At 36.8% G+C, this 13,585-nt stretch overlaps 1 protein-coding gene across 2 annotated transcripts in view; it reads left to right on the top strand.

Annotated features, from left to right (window-relative positions):
- Positions 1 to 13,585, top strand: part of LOC140148752 (sodium-coupled monocarboxylate transporter 1-like) — a 45,729-nt gene that overhangs the window by 4,244 nt on the left and 27,900 nt on the right. The window contains exons 5-16 of one of the 2 annotated variants that reach the window (XM_072170801.1): positions 46 to 113; positions 636 to 790; positions 2,031 to 2,171; positions 4,070 to 4,199; positions 4,788 to 4,876; positions 5,444 to 5,556; positions 5,734 to 5,801; positions 6,327 to 6,413; positions 10,050 to 10,249; positions 10,707 to 10,807; positions 11,184 to 11,302; positions 11,465 to 13,384. In XM_072170801.1, coding sequence (XP_072026902.1) covers positions 46 to 113; positions 636 to 790; positions 2,031 to 2,171; positions 4,070 to 4,199; positions 4,788 to 4,876; positions 5,444 to 5,556; positions 5,734 to 5,801; positions 6,327 to 6,413; positions 10,050 to 10,249; positions 10,707 to 10,807; positions 11,184 to 11,302; positions 11,465 to 11,536 — 1,343 coding nt within the window. In that variant the 3' untranslated portion in view covers positions 11,537 to 13,384. Of the gene's footprint in view, positions 1 to 45; positions 114 to 635; positions 791 to 2,030; positions 2,172 to 4,069; positions 4,200 to 4,787; positions 4,877 to 5,443; positions 5,557 to 5,733; positions 5,802 to 6,326; positions 6,414 to 10,049; positions 10,250 to 10,706; positions 10,808 to 11,183; positions 11,303 to 11,464; positions 13,385 to 13,585 lie in introns of those variants that run through there. The other variant, XM_072170800.1, reaches the window with a different exon arrangement.

Raw genomic sequence — 13,585 nt, 5'->3', positions numbered from 1 at the left:
AAATACAAACACAATCCCTTTACAATTCTCTGTTCTCTTTTTCAGTTTCACATCTTGATTTGAATGTATGCATTTTGATACTTATCGCTATATGTATATTTTACACATTTTTGGTAAGTCAAGCTGATGTTCTTATCCCGCGTTTGCAAACTCGTCACGTGTAAAAGTAGGCTACTTTCTTTTTACCACTCTGTCCAGTTGATGCATTTCCATTGTTTCAATATTTGGTTTGGTTTTTATTCCTGCTGTAACCATTCAAATCACAGATATACAGGATGTCTCAAAAAGATCTTTTGAGGACAGTTAAAACAGTCGAATCGCTAATAATTTTAGAAAAACGATGAAACCTATGTGGTATTATAATCACCAATCAGGTAAAATTGTTTGTAATTTTTTTGAGATTGGTTTGAGATTTTTGAATCATTGACCAAATAAGATACAAATGTGAAATTTTGACTAAATCTCAACAGGTCCACTTTGACCCTTTTGTTTGCTGGGGTATAACTTTCGTTCTAGACCACCAATGAAAGGGAATCATATCCCTTATTACTAGTACCCGAGCCAGCTCCTGCGGTCCTATCATGTATATATCATAGTGCTCATAGAACTTGAATATATTCTTGAATAATTCTCAGGGCGGTATGAAAGCTGTTTTATGGGCAGACTGTTTTCAAATGACGCTGTGTTTCGCAACTTTATTGTCTGTTGTCATCATGGTATCACTACAAGTCGGAGGTTTTTCTCAAGTTATTGAAATCAGTGGCGAAGGAGGAAGGACTCAAATATTTGAGTAAGAAAACCCTTTAGGCCAACCGTCCTACCCTAAATTCTGAAAAATCAGGGTCGCAATTTTTTTTTTTTTTTTTGGAATGATGATTTTTACAGATTTGTTCAAAAACTCAATGTTTTTCACTTAAAATTAATATTTTATTGTAAGACTAGTCTTTAATTGTTGTCTAACAGGTATCCAGAAGTCAAAATTGACAAATGTCCCCTAATTGAACAAGCATTATTTAATATTTGAGGGGATTTTTAAAAACTGAAGGTTTAAAAAATAATAATAATAAAAAAAAAAAAAAATCCGACCGTCCTACCCAAATTTCCCATTTTTCCACTTGAGGGCAACACAACAATATTATTTTTTTGGGCCTTATCATGTTATATTTAATTTCCCTGTTACCATGAGAACGTTCAGTGTCATTATGCTATAGGCTAAGCTAATCTCTGTGGATATCTTCACTTTTAGTATTATTATTATACGGCTAACGTTTCATTCGTTGTTTCATAATATAAAATGTCATCAAAATATTTCAAAGCAACTTAAAATTATCCTAAATAAAATATCCGGCAATGCGGTATGTAAGCACAAAGAGAGTGAAACACACATTGCAAATATGGGCGAGTAATACACAGCTAAAACAAATACTATAATACCTCATTTTAACAGTATCCCTAATCTTATTAAGAGGGAGGGAGATGGCTTGTACAACCCTCATTTATAGTTATCTACCAGATGCACTAAACCGGTCTAATAAGCCCCTAAGGGCTGGTTTATCATAGCATGGCTAGTGGTTAGGCTTCCTAAGCCATCAGGCTTGAGCCCAAGTAGTCCTAACCAGCGCTTATAATTCACATCGTACATCACCTGTAAAGATAAATCCATAAAATGGATCAACATTGGTAGGGCTAACCTACTGGCATAGGAAGCCTGACCACTAGCCAATCTTCGGGAAATCGGACCTAAATGGCTCGGGTTGTTCCTGAGACCATCCTTTGAGTTCCTTTGCACTAAGTTTAACGAAAACGAGTTGAACGACAATGACTTCTCCGACATCCCAAATGACTTTATATGGAGCGTTGGTACTTATTTTGATATCACAGATATTTTGATAAATTAGCTATCCATTGGTAAAGAGAAATAGCAAGATAAAGGGCATAGCAAGATACGCATAGAAACAGCTCGCTTTGGTAATTATAGGTAAAACATGTATTTTATCATTAAAACAAAAACAAGTTAATCTATCTTTCAGATTCACTCTAGAGCCGTCAAAGTATATTACGTTTTGGAACACCGCTGTCTTTGGTTTTATAAGTTGGATGCCATCACAATGTATAATGCAATATCAGGTCCAGCGGACTTTGTCTTGTAAAGACTTTAAAACAGCGAATATGTAAGACCTTGATTTTTTTTCGCTTGTATATATAAAAATTAAACTAAGTTGCTCATTTTGTCAATATAGATGACATGTATATTTGCTTTGATATAAAACTAATCCTTTTCAAGTTTGTTTGCTCGCTACATGATGCACTTATGGTCCATGGCAAGCCCGATTCGACCTTTGTGGCATTAAACCCAGTTAACAGGAAATTAATCCAGTAAATCGATTCAATAAAGCAAATAAGCTCATGCATTCGATCACTAACGGCAAACCAGCTTCGGTCGATTACCCCAGCTGCAGCGTGTGTAAACTCTAATTTGCATAGAGGCTGTACGTGAAATTATTGATTGGCTCCAAACAAAGGATTTGAACCGGTGCACGTAATCATGGCGCAGTGCAGTCCATTCAATCAAATGTTGTCATCAACCTATTTGATCGCAGTGCATTGTTATGTGTGAGACGAACTGTCGCGGTTGATTGCAATCAAACAAACGATGTCTTATGTATATTAGGCCTACTTTGTTCCGTGATGAAAATCGTGATGTTTTATTTAATCACTCTCGAAAAATGTATTTCTTTTGTAGGCCTATTACTTTGTTTTGTGATGAAAATCGTGATGTTTTATTTCATCACGCTTTAAAACAAACGATTTCTTATGTATTACTTTGTTTCGTGATGAAAACCGTGATGTTTTATTTCATCATCACGCTCTAAAACAAACGATTTCTTATGCATTATATTTGTTTTGTGATGAAAATCGTGATGTTTGATTTCATCACGCTCTAAACAATAATTATAGTTACATGCATTTCAAGAAAAAAATCTTATTAAAACGGTAGGCCCTATGTTGTTTAGAAAAAATGTAGAAAGTGATGATGATGATGATGTCGATGATGATGATGATGATGATGATGATGATGATGATGATGATGATGATGATGTCTCCAAAAGTGTCCCGGTTTTTTTCTCTTGCCCTAAATCGTGCGTATCTATTAATAAGGCACTTCAATAATCAATAATCAGTCCGTGACGGCCTCCACTAACTAGCTACTAACTTGGGTTATGGGCCCTGATTTTCATGTTCACTGTCACTTACTCATCAGCGAAGTACGACCCTTTGTCAATTACCTACAGTACCAAATTTCGGAATACTATTTAAAAAACTCATCATGATGATCGAACAGAGAGTACTTTAAATGTAGCTTGTACCGTTTTCGTGTGGCATTCTTCAGAAGTGAGCGGTCCGTTTACCAACATTTTCGGTCAAATCTCCATTCAATTAACACGGGATTTGGCTAGCTATGCCATGCCCTCACTCACTGTTTTACCAAAGTACGAATATTTCTGAACATCTAACCTAGCTGTAATTTTAGGTCATGTTAGAGAAATATATTTGCTAGAAGTTTTTGAGAGTACCTTTAATATTGGTCGGTTATTTTTCACACATTGACGTTAACTAGGCAAATGCCTATCCTTTTAACGTGGCACGATTTGTAGAGGTCACAGCTCAATGGTGAGAGCACTGTGTATTGTGTATAGGAAAACGGACAGTAACTGCAGTATGATAAATATTTTCTTGTATTTTCGTGCATTTTCATGTTTGATATGTTCTAAAGTAAAATATATACGACGTATATATATATTCCAGGCGGGGAGGGTGGGATATGGGTGGATGGTGTGAGCAGTGGGATGTACAGGATGTCCCAGAATGATTTATACCGAGAACGTTTTGTATTGTTTTAAAGTTCTGTCGCTAAGTTCTTACGTTATGAGGTGTGAAATCAAGGAAAAGCAGCTTATTGGAAGAGGATATATCAAGATGATATATACATCTTACTTAACCGTTTCACTATAAGTGGCTTATATTTGACAAAACGAGTCAGAATTGTACATAATCTTTAATGTTTCAGCGCTTTGCTCATTTATGGAATTGGCTTGGTAGTTGTGTCTGTTCTTTGCGTGTTAGCCGGTCTTTGTCTATACGCCTATTACGCTTACTGTGATCCATATTCATCTGGTCGTCTGCAATATACCGATGGAGTAAGTAAGTCTAAACTAAGATGTAACAACTGATGAGCAGCGATCAGTTGTCAGTGTTTCTGTATTTTTTGTTTATGTAAGAGCATTGTCCATACTTTACTTTTCTTTATATAATTCATTTATATTAACTTATAAAAACAAAAGTATATTGATAATTATTGTGCATCCTTGGGAGAGCTTGAATAAAATATAATTTCGGACTTTGGTATTTCTAGATATTAAATATTAGTGCGGTATGTATGTTAGTTTGACGTAATCACTGACATTGCTCTTACATATTCGCTGTCGTAGTGCACGTTACAATACGGCCGTTGCCAGGTCAACTGGATCACGCTTTCTTTGTTACGAACCACTGATCGAAATGATCACAACACAAAGCCTATGGCATATCAAAATTCGGAACAGGTGTATGAGCCCAGGCTTGGAGCAGTAACCAATTGTTACTAACGTGCACTACGACAGCGAATTAATCCACTGTATTTAATACGGGATTTGACAAAGAGTAAGATGATATGGGATCATACTTTTGTATGCGTTAGCTTTACCAAACGTCTTAGTGATAATCTCTTGGTTTTCTTTATTATTTAGCTACTGCCATTTTTCATCATTGATGCTTTTAACCATTTACCTGGTCTTCCGGGATTGCTGATCTCCAGTTTATGTTGTCTTGCCTTAAGGTACGACATTTTGACAACATATACTCTCAATTTCAAGAATTTAAAATAAATCGTAAATGATTGTGATTAGGGAACAATAATTAAGTATTATATTTATAATTAAATCTTAGATTTAAAATTCCGTTAACTTGCGCTCGCAGATTAACAACGCTTGGCTCTTGTACAAAGATATAGGAAGAGTTGCTGAAATTAAATTGATCAACATCCTTTTTGTTTGAGACAATGAGCTACATAATTTCAATACACGTCACTGTGGAATGTAACGAGGCGTACGCCATTGTGACATACAATGTTTTTCGTTTTTGCCAATATTTCTTGGTTTGGTTACTATTATAAAATGTGTATAAAAGGTGGTGTATGGTCGATACGCCACTATGGAAAACACAAAATTTCACTTTTCACTCAAAATTAATTAATTAATTATTATTAATTAGCTAATTTTGACTGCTAAAACTTGGTAAAAATGAAGGAGAACGTCATTAAAAAACATATGTGCTAATTTTGACAATGGAATGCACCGACGAACTCACCTGTACTGAATTATCTGTTCGCATATCCATATTCTAGCACCGTGTCTTCAGTACTTAATTCACTGTCTGCAATAACTGGGGAGCACATGATTAAACCATTCTGGCCTGATCTGTCTGACACCACCTTCACGGTTATAAGCAAGGCTTTAGGTAAGTTTTACTTCAAACGTTGCGGCAGTTTTCATAAGATTCAAACGATTATCTCACTAATGACTGCTGACATTAATGTTAAATGATCCACCCAGACTCAGCTTTAATACGAAATAACACATACATTTATTTCTTTATTCAAATATGCATAACTGATAAAAAATCATCCTTTTGTAGTTGTTGCCTTTGGTGTTGTAATTCTTGGAGTAAGCTTTCTGATGCCGAAACTCGGAAGTCTCTTAGCCGTGAGTATTCAACCCTTTACCAGTCCAGTCCAACTGCCTGATCAGGACGTACTGCCGAATCAGGCATCATGTTGCCGAGTCAGGCAACACAGGCTTTGGTAACCCTTCCGAATTTGACAGACTAAGGACTAAATTGTTCATGGTGGTTTTATAAAAGATCGGTGGAAATTTTACTTTGACACACATGAGCTACATGTAATTTGACAATTTTTCACCGGGCGAAAAAAAATTCCACCGGGAGGAAAATAATTTAAATAACAAAATAATTTCTAACGGTTTTTTAAAAATTGATTTAAATATGCAAAAATATTTGAAATAGAGCATTGCATTGTGGGATACCATGCTGCCTGACTCGGCAACATGCTGCCTGATTCGGCAGTACTTCCTGATCAGGCAGTCGGACCGGACTGTTTACGTTCACATGTCAGTTACTATGACAGAATGTAAAAAATCCATTCCTCATTAAACATGGAACATGGTGTATAGATAACATTGAAAATGTATTTTCTTTGTTATAATTTGTAGGCTCTCCTTGGAATTTTAGGCGTAGCCAATGGACCAATTTTAGGTGTGTTTACTTTAGGTATTTTCATACCACATGTTAACACAAAGGTAAGATTTGAATTAATGTAAGGTGCGGGTGGGGGAGTGTGGGGCATGCGCATGAGTGAAAATGATAGTGTGTGTGATGTGTATCCGTTTCTGCTTTTAGTACCATTGTGTTCGTGGAAAAATGTGTGTGACTACAGAATACCCTCTTCACCTTTACTTAGGATGGATTGATATTGGCATTAGCTTTAATGTTAGAGTTAAACATCCCTGGGCCCCAAGGAAGGACAGGTGATTAATTGTGTTATTAACTGATTGAGTGTCCCAGGTTAAAGAAGAAATAAAACAAAACAAACAACCAAACAAACACATTGTGTATAGTATATTCTGGAGTTATTCTGTGTGTTCTGTTCTTTGCATGTTTAGTTGTGTGTGTACGTGTATGCGTCGATCAGTAAGGGCTATACACCTTTGTTTCCAATGGACATTTTATTGTGAAATGTCATTGTACAAAGAATCCATTAAAAAAATCCACATAGCCCCCGAATGAAAAGTATTTAATTATCTTTGTAATCACTCAAAAAGTATTTTGTGTGAATTTTACATCCGAACTAAGTGCTATTAAATGTGTATGAGCCTTTTTATTTTACATGTAAAGTCTATGGGGTGACGATTAGAAATAGACGCCAATATTGAAAAACCCTCATTTTGGGCCATTTTAGACACTAAAATGCCCATAAAAAAAAAGAATAGCACTTAGTTTGGATGTAAAATTCACACACAATGCTACATGAGTGAGAACAAACATAATTAAAGGTGAACCTCATTGAAAATAAAGTTATATATCAATGGAAAGCTTATGATATCAGGCCATTTTTTTTGATGGCCAATAAAGCTGAAAAATTAAAAAAATGAATGAATTTTTGGTCTTTTTTAAGGCGCCCAAAAAGCACCCAAATCAATCGTCTTTGACCTTGAGAATGCTCGTGACGTAAGCTCAGGGTTCGCAGTCACGTGATCCTACTCGGAAACACGTAAACAAGACTTGCTTCCTGTACTTTGCAAGCTGCCCGGCAAGTCTGATTTTCACAATAAAGCTTGAAATGAGAAGAATCTTCAAGTTGCTGATTCCTTCTATATATATTAGAAATAATAGAATTATTGTCAACACGAAAATGTTCCGTAAATTGTTGACAAAATCAGTCAGGCTGGCTGGGTATAACTGGGTAATTGAGTTTGAATTTCGCGCTGGGATCAATTCCATGCGCAAATGATTGCTGCTACCGTATACCGTTCATGTCATGGACTGAATAAACATGATCGAATAACAAATTAAATAACTTGTTTGTGACATTCCCTATTCTTGATTCATTTTAAAATATGTGATTTTTAAAAATATCGTCTTGTAGTAATCAAAAAATTAATTTTAAAAAAATCGCCGATTTCATCAAATCCAGCCCATAAAGGTTTTCATATTTAGCGCATTGCGGTAATACATTCTCCCGGTACATTCTTTCCACACAATCCCCGACACAATCACGATTGAAAGAAACAGATACTTTATTATAAAATAAATACAATTTAGGCTTAGTAGACCGTTATTTGATGGAATTCTGAAATCTGAATAAAATTAAAATATTGTCACTTGTGTCACGATTCTTTTAATGATACTACAATCAGTGTACTGAAAAAGTGAAATATTCATGTTTTATGGATTACCGAACACGATGCGTAAATTGCTGCTTTTATGCTGAAGAAATTACAGGCAGCCGCGCCGATCAAGGTGGGCAAACACAGCGACTCGCTTCGTCTCTCCGGTAGCACAAGTTTGCGCCGTGCTTCAGCAGATTTGATCAATCGTTCCCTTATATTTGGAACATTTACAGGAATAAATTTTGCTAATGAAGTAGCAATAAATATCAGAATGTGAATATCAAATCGGTCATTTTGTCTGCAAGTACAGTACGTACAGTCGCGGATACGGAACACTCGGCGACTGAGACTCAGTCATAGTCAGTCACTGAGTTCACCCCGCCCCGTATGTATCTACGAGTTCGCCTATCATACATGACCGGTTGTAAAGTTAAGAAATAATTAAAAAATCCCGTACATGTACCTTATTCTATTCCTTCATTTTCTCATTGTGATAAGTTCATCTGAACTTGGTGTGACGATCTGAACTGGTATACTAGCAGTTATTTTTGCAATCTGTTTTCATTCCGGTTCTTCGGCGAATCTTCGCTCTTCGTGCTTTACTGTAATATTCCCTGCATATCGTGGATGGCCTGGCCTATCCCAAATCACCCCGGCCAGCACTTTCCCATTTTTTAATCCACACACTTTATTCAGGAACTTCATTCTTGATTTGATCATGATGTTTCCTTCATGTTATTCTTATTTTATTGAAGATATTTTTCATGTAAAGTAAGTTGACAATGACTGAGTTCGTGCATTGGCCCGATGCATGCCACAGTAATGCATGGACATTGTGTTTACAATCAAACCCGGAAGTAACTGTGTGTCCCCGTGTTGACGTCATCATCGAAAGCGCCCAATTTGAACGATTTCGTTTTGTAATTTAGGGGGTGCCAATATCCAATCTTTGCATGGAGATTATGTCTATCCTGGTGCGTTAGGCAAATAAAAAATATTCTTTTCTGCTTCCTGGCATCATAAGCTTTCCATTGATATATAACTTTATTTTCAATGAGGTTCACCTTTAAATACATTTCATTCGGGGGCTATAGCAAAAACATAAAATGTCCTACACTGGTTATGGAACAAAGGTGGCTAGTTCCTTTACAATTCGGTTCTGTTTATTCCATCAAATGTCTGAAGACGAGCTGCACTCATCCGAGTAATTGAACTCGTATTGTAGTTTCATACTGTATGCCGCTGAATGCCGCTGAGTGGCGTGACGGTTTATCGTGCTGCTTGCTCTTTTCTGCAAGCAGCAGTCACAAGCGGCATGACGATGAAAGCCAATGTTGCCGCTCTCATACGTCAGAGCGCCGGCAATGCTCCAGAGTTGACTTGAATTCAACTCCTAGCGATTTGCCGCTTTGTGCAAAGCGGTGGAGTGATTGCTATATCGGCTTGCCGCTGGCTTTGCTAGGCTGATTGCGTATGACGTATCGTCATCAGAGCGGCAAAGCGGCAAGCGGAATGAGAGAATGAAACCAGCATTACAAGACAATAATGCGGTAAAATATTATTAACCTTAAGATATCACCATATTGTGGGAGTTTGTAATGTTTGTTTCATACTTTCAGCCGCTTGCACTTTTCTGCAAGTGGAGCGGTACGACGCTGATCGGCAGCGGCATGACTCTGAAAGCCACTGTTGGCGCTCAGCACCGCTCTGTGCTCATTTGCCAAAAATCGTATCCTGTTCTTATAAGTCAGAGCGGCACATCTCCCGAGTTGACTGCCGCTTTGGGCAAAGCGGTGGAGTGATCGATATATCGACTTGCCGCTAGTAACCGCTAGCGTTCTGGTGCGACTGCGCATTGCAGCAAAATCGTCGTCAGAGCGGCAAAGCGGCAGGAAAGTATGAAACTTGCATAAATGTTTCACTTTACTGTGTTTTGTGGCAGGTATGGGGTTGTGAGGCATAAGGGGCATAAGGGGCATGTTCACATGACCGAAGCTATTCTCTTTGAAATTACTCTCTTACTTTTACATTATATATTTTATACAGGGTGCCCTAGCAGGATTCTTTATTGCTACTTCTATTGGGCTGTGGATCTTTATTGGTTCTATAATATACCCAACTCCAATTGAACATTTCCCTTTGTCTACGGAAGAGTGCTTATCTTCTACCGTTGACTACATCAATCTAACGACACCGGTGACTTTAGTTTCTACACTAGCAGCTACTACGGGTCCTGTCGTACAAAGGTTTGTAATGATAAGCTTTATTCAGGACTTTTCCTTTCTTCTTCTCGCCGTTTGTTGCTGCAGAAAACGTTGCAGGCAATTTTTACCACAGCAGACAACGCTGCGGACGAATTTTCGTTGGTTTATCTTCGTGTAGAAGAGCACATAATTAACCTAACCTAGAAATCTTCTATTGAGGGATCATATAGCTTTATTCTGTAAACTAGAGGCGTACCGGGAGTCCGGGACCACCGAGCCAAAGGAGGCAAAATTATTTTAACACTCGTCCTGCTGACATTACTGGGAAAAGTGGGCGCGAAGCGCACAAATATATGCAATTTTAACGCTAAAATTGGTCCAAAAACGTAAAGCCTATTCTGTCTAATTTATTCAGGAAAGTCAGTTCAACGTTCATTAGCAAATCTTTGAGCCGCATTTTTTTATAATTCAATAATTGTCTTTTGTCTTTATCCTACAGACCCGGTATCGCTAACTTTTATGCCCTTTCACGTTTATGGTACACGCCTCTTAATTTTGGGATATCGATTGTGGTCGGTATTGTCGTTAGTTTTTTAACAGGTAAGTACTAATTTTGGAATTATTTTTTGACAATCAGAAACGAATTCCCTATAATCAATAACATTGTATTTATACTGAAAGATGCTTGTCGCTAGAGGAGCTGGAGACATATGATTTGGAATCTTATGCTTCTATCACACATAGACGGACTGGGTCAACGTTCATCGCCATATACAAAAATATTTTATTTGGTGGCGAAATCACCAGTCCGGCAGAAGATTTGGGGTGGGGGTCTCACAGGAATGTACACGAATATGGCCGTTTTGTCCGATTTCCGTTCGTTTCTCTATGCGTTGTGGCTTTGTAAGCATATTGGTGCTGTAGGCTGTCGAAAAACAACTAATATGGAATAGTTTGAACGTTTTTATTCATGTAGGATTCAATGACCCCAAATTGATTGATTCGAGGCTGATATGCAATCTTCGTCAGTCATGCCTTTTTCAATTATCAATGGATGATATCGATAGACACGAAGATACAGATAAAATCATAAAGGTATGTTTCGTTTTTGTTCTATTTATTTTGATATCCTGACGAATTTACCTTTAGCAAATAGCAAATCCCTTTACATGAAATGTTGATTTGAATGACAGCAACTTGATTTCCAATTTTATGTGCGCTGCAAACTACTTATATATGTATCTTTTTATATTACAGAAACAGAAAGATGAAGATGTTTTCTATGTGGAAACACGTGAAGTAGGAACATTGACCATGGATGAAAGTTAGACCTCGGGAAATAAAACTGACCATAAATTTAGCTTGTGCTTTTCTCGAATTGGTCAAATTGATAAAAATTAGTTATTAAGTGAAACGGGGATAGGCTGAACCCAGTATGACACTGAGCGCACGATGATTTCCCGTACCATACCAAAGCTGAACCTAATAACGAATTTATTATACCACTAAATCATTCTAAATATTGAAATAATTACGTTTATAAACATTTCAATTGTTATAAAATAGACATACAAACAATTAGATGACTGTTCCGCGTATTACGTATCGCGTCCATTTTACACGCCCGGTTTACGCCTATTGCCTTTATACGCGTACCTCGCCGTATATACGTATCGCATATCGTGCTTGCGTATTACGCTCTCACTGACTAGATGTAAAGCGTTTTATACGCATTCACTGACTAGATACGAAAATATATCCGGTTAGCGGTGTTCTTTGATGTTTCCATTAGTCGTATGATGACCGGAGAAGACATACGTACATTCTGTGCTGAGGTGGAGATATCATTCGCAACAAACATTACTTGTTTTGTACATGGACTGAGAGGCCTATCGTGACAAAAACACAGACATTGTACTTTTAAACCAACGAACTGAAGCTTGAATTCATCTAAATCATCTATTGTGTCCGATTTGAGTGCTGATATATTGGAAAATATTGCTAATCAATATATATTCATAAGATTGTACAATCAACGTCCCGTTTCCAAAATTGTGTCAGGCAGGTGTCACGTATCCAGGTCTCAGGTCTCACAGAAATAATGTGCAAACATCGTTATCCAAGCTCTTAATTCAATAGGGGTAGCTTGGAGTCCCCTTTCCTTGTTTTTGGGCCCCGTTTTCAAGATTTGCACTGTAGGGTATTCTTGAAAACGGGACCCTAAAAGGACATGCTATATATTATATGTATAGAAATTTAAAATGAGAATTATTTCAAACCGATGAGAATTTGTCAATATAATGAGAACTAGAAATGTTCTCATCTCTCAAACTTTCTCATCCAAATAAATAAGAAATACTAATTAACGTGTCAACAACCTGTGATATTGTATTATCATGTTAAATTTTCTCATTTAAAACATTGTGACAGGTTGTTGACACGTTAAGTATTTTTCATTCATTGGGATGAGAAAGTTTCATAGAAATGACAGAATTTTCAATTCTCATAATTTTCCAATTCTCATCGGTTTGAAAGAAATCTTATTTTAAATTTTTAATAGTGATAGCGGATGCTTGTTTTAGGGTCCCCGGTTGAGCCCCATAGGTAATCTCGAAAACGGAAGGAGCTAATGGGGACCTCAAAACACGGGAACCCCAAAGCAAGTATCCCCTACGTGCATGTATTCTGGATTCCTTTTTTGAGACATCATCGTTAAACGATGGCGAATCAAGAACTTTATTGTTTTAGTACAATTTACATTTTTTAAATATTTTTTTAATGTTTTTGTAAAGTGATGTTATAAAGTGTAAGAAAATGAGTAGGTGTACTTTTATTTACCCATCCACAGCGATAGTAGGGATAACCCTATGAATAATAAATACCTAGTTTAGTGCAATACAATACAATACAAAGAGCATTTGCGCCATTTCCTAAAGGTTCAGAGCGCTTACAAAATACCTTTAATACTACCACTTAAAACTACATTTAAAGGTGCATCTTAAAATACAAAGTACAGTACTATTAAGAACATGTTAAGGGAACAAATAAGTTTTAAGCGCTTTTTTGAATGTATTTGTAGATGAAGATTATCTAATATAGACAGGTAGCTTATTCCACTCTTTTGATGCAAAAACTATGAAAGTTCTATCACCAGCTAAGCCTCTAGTCATGGGATAGTCAAGGCGAAGATAATCATTGCAAATCGGAGTTGTCTCTTTGAAACATACAATGATAAGCAATTTAACAAATATGTTGGTCCTTGGTTGTTTACAAGCCAAAGTTATTTGAAAATGATCCTTTGGCGTATTGGAAGCGACCCACCTTAACACGACCCAAAATGTTCAATATTTCAAAATTACGTTTCTGACAGGGAGGTAA

This window comes from Amphiura filiformis, chromosome 3 (assembly GCF_039555335.1).
Source record: "Amphiura filiformis chromosome 3, Afil_fr2py, whole genome shotgun sequence".
Lineage (NCBI taxonomy): Eukaryota > Metazoa > Echinodermata > Ophiuroidea > Amphilepidida > Amphiuridae > Amphiura > Amphiura filiformis.
The sequence above is the reverse complement of the archived record's forward strand: the minus strand, read 5'-3'. Positions and strand labels throughout refer to the sequence as shown.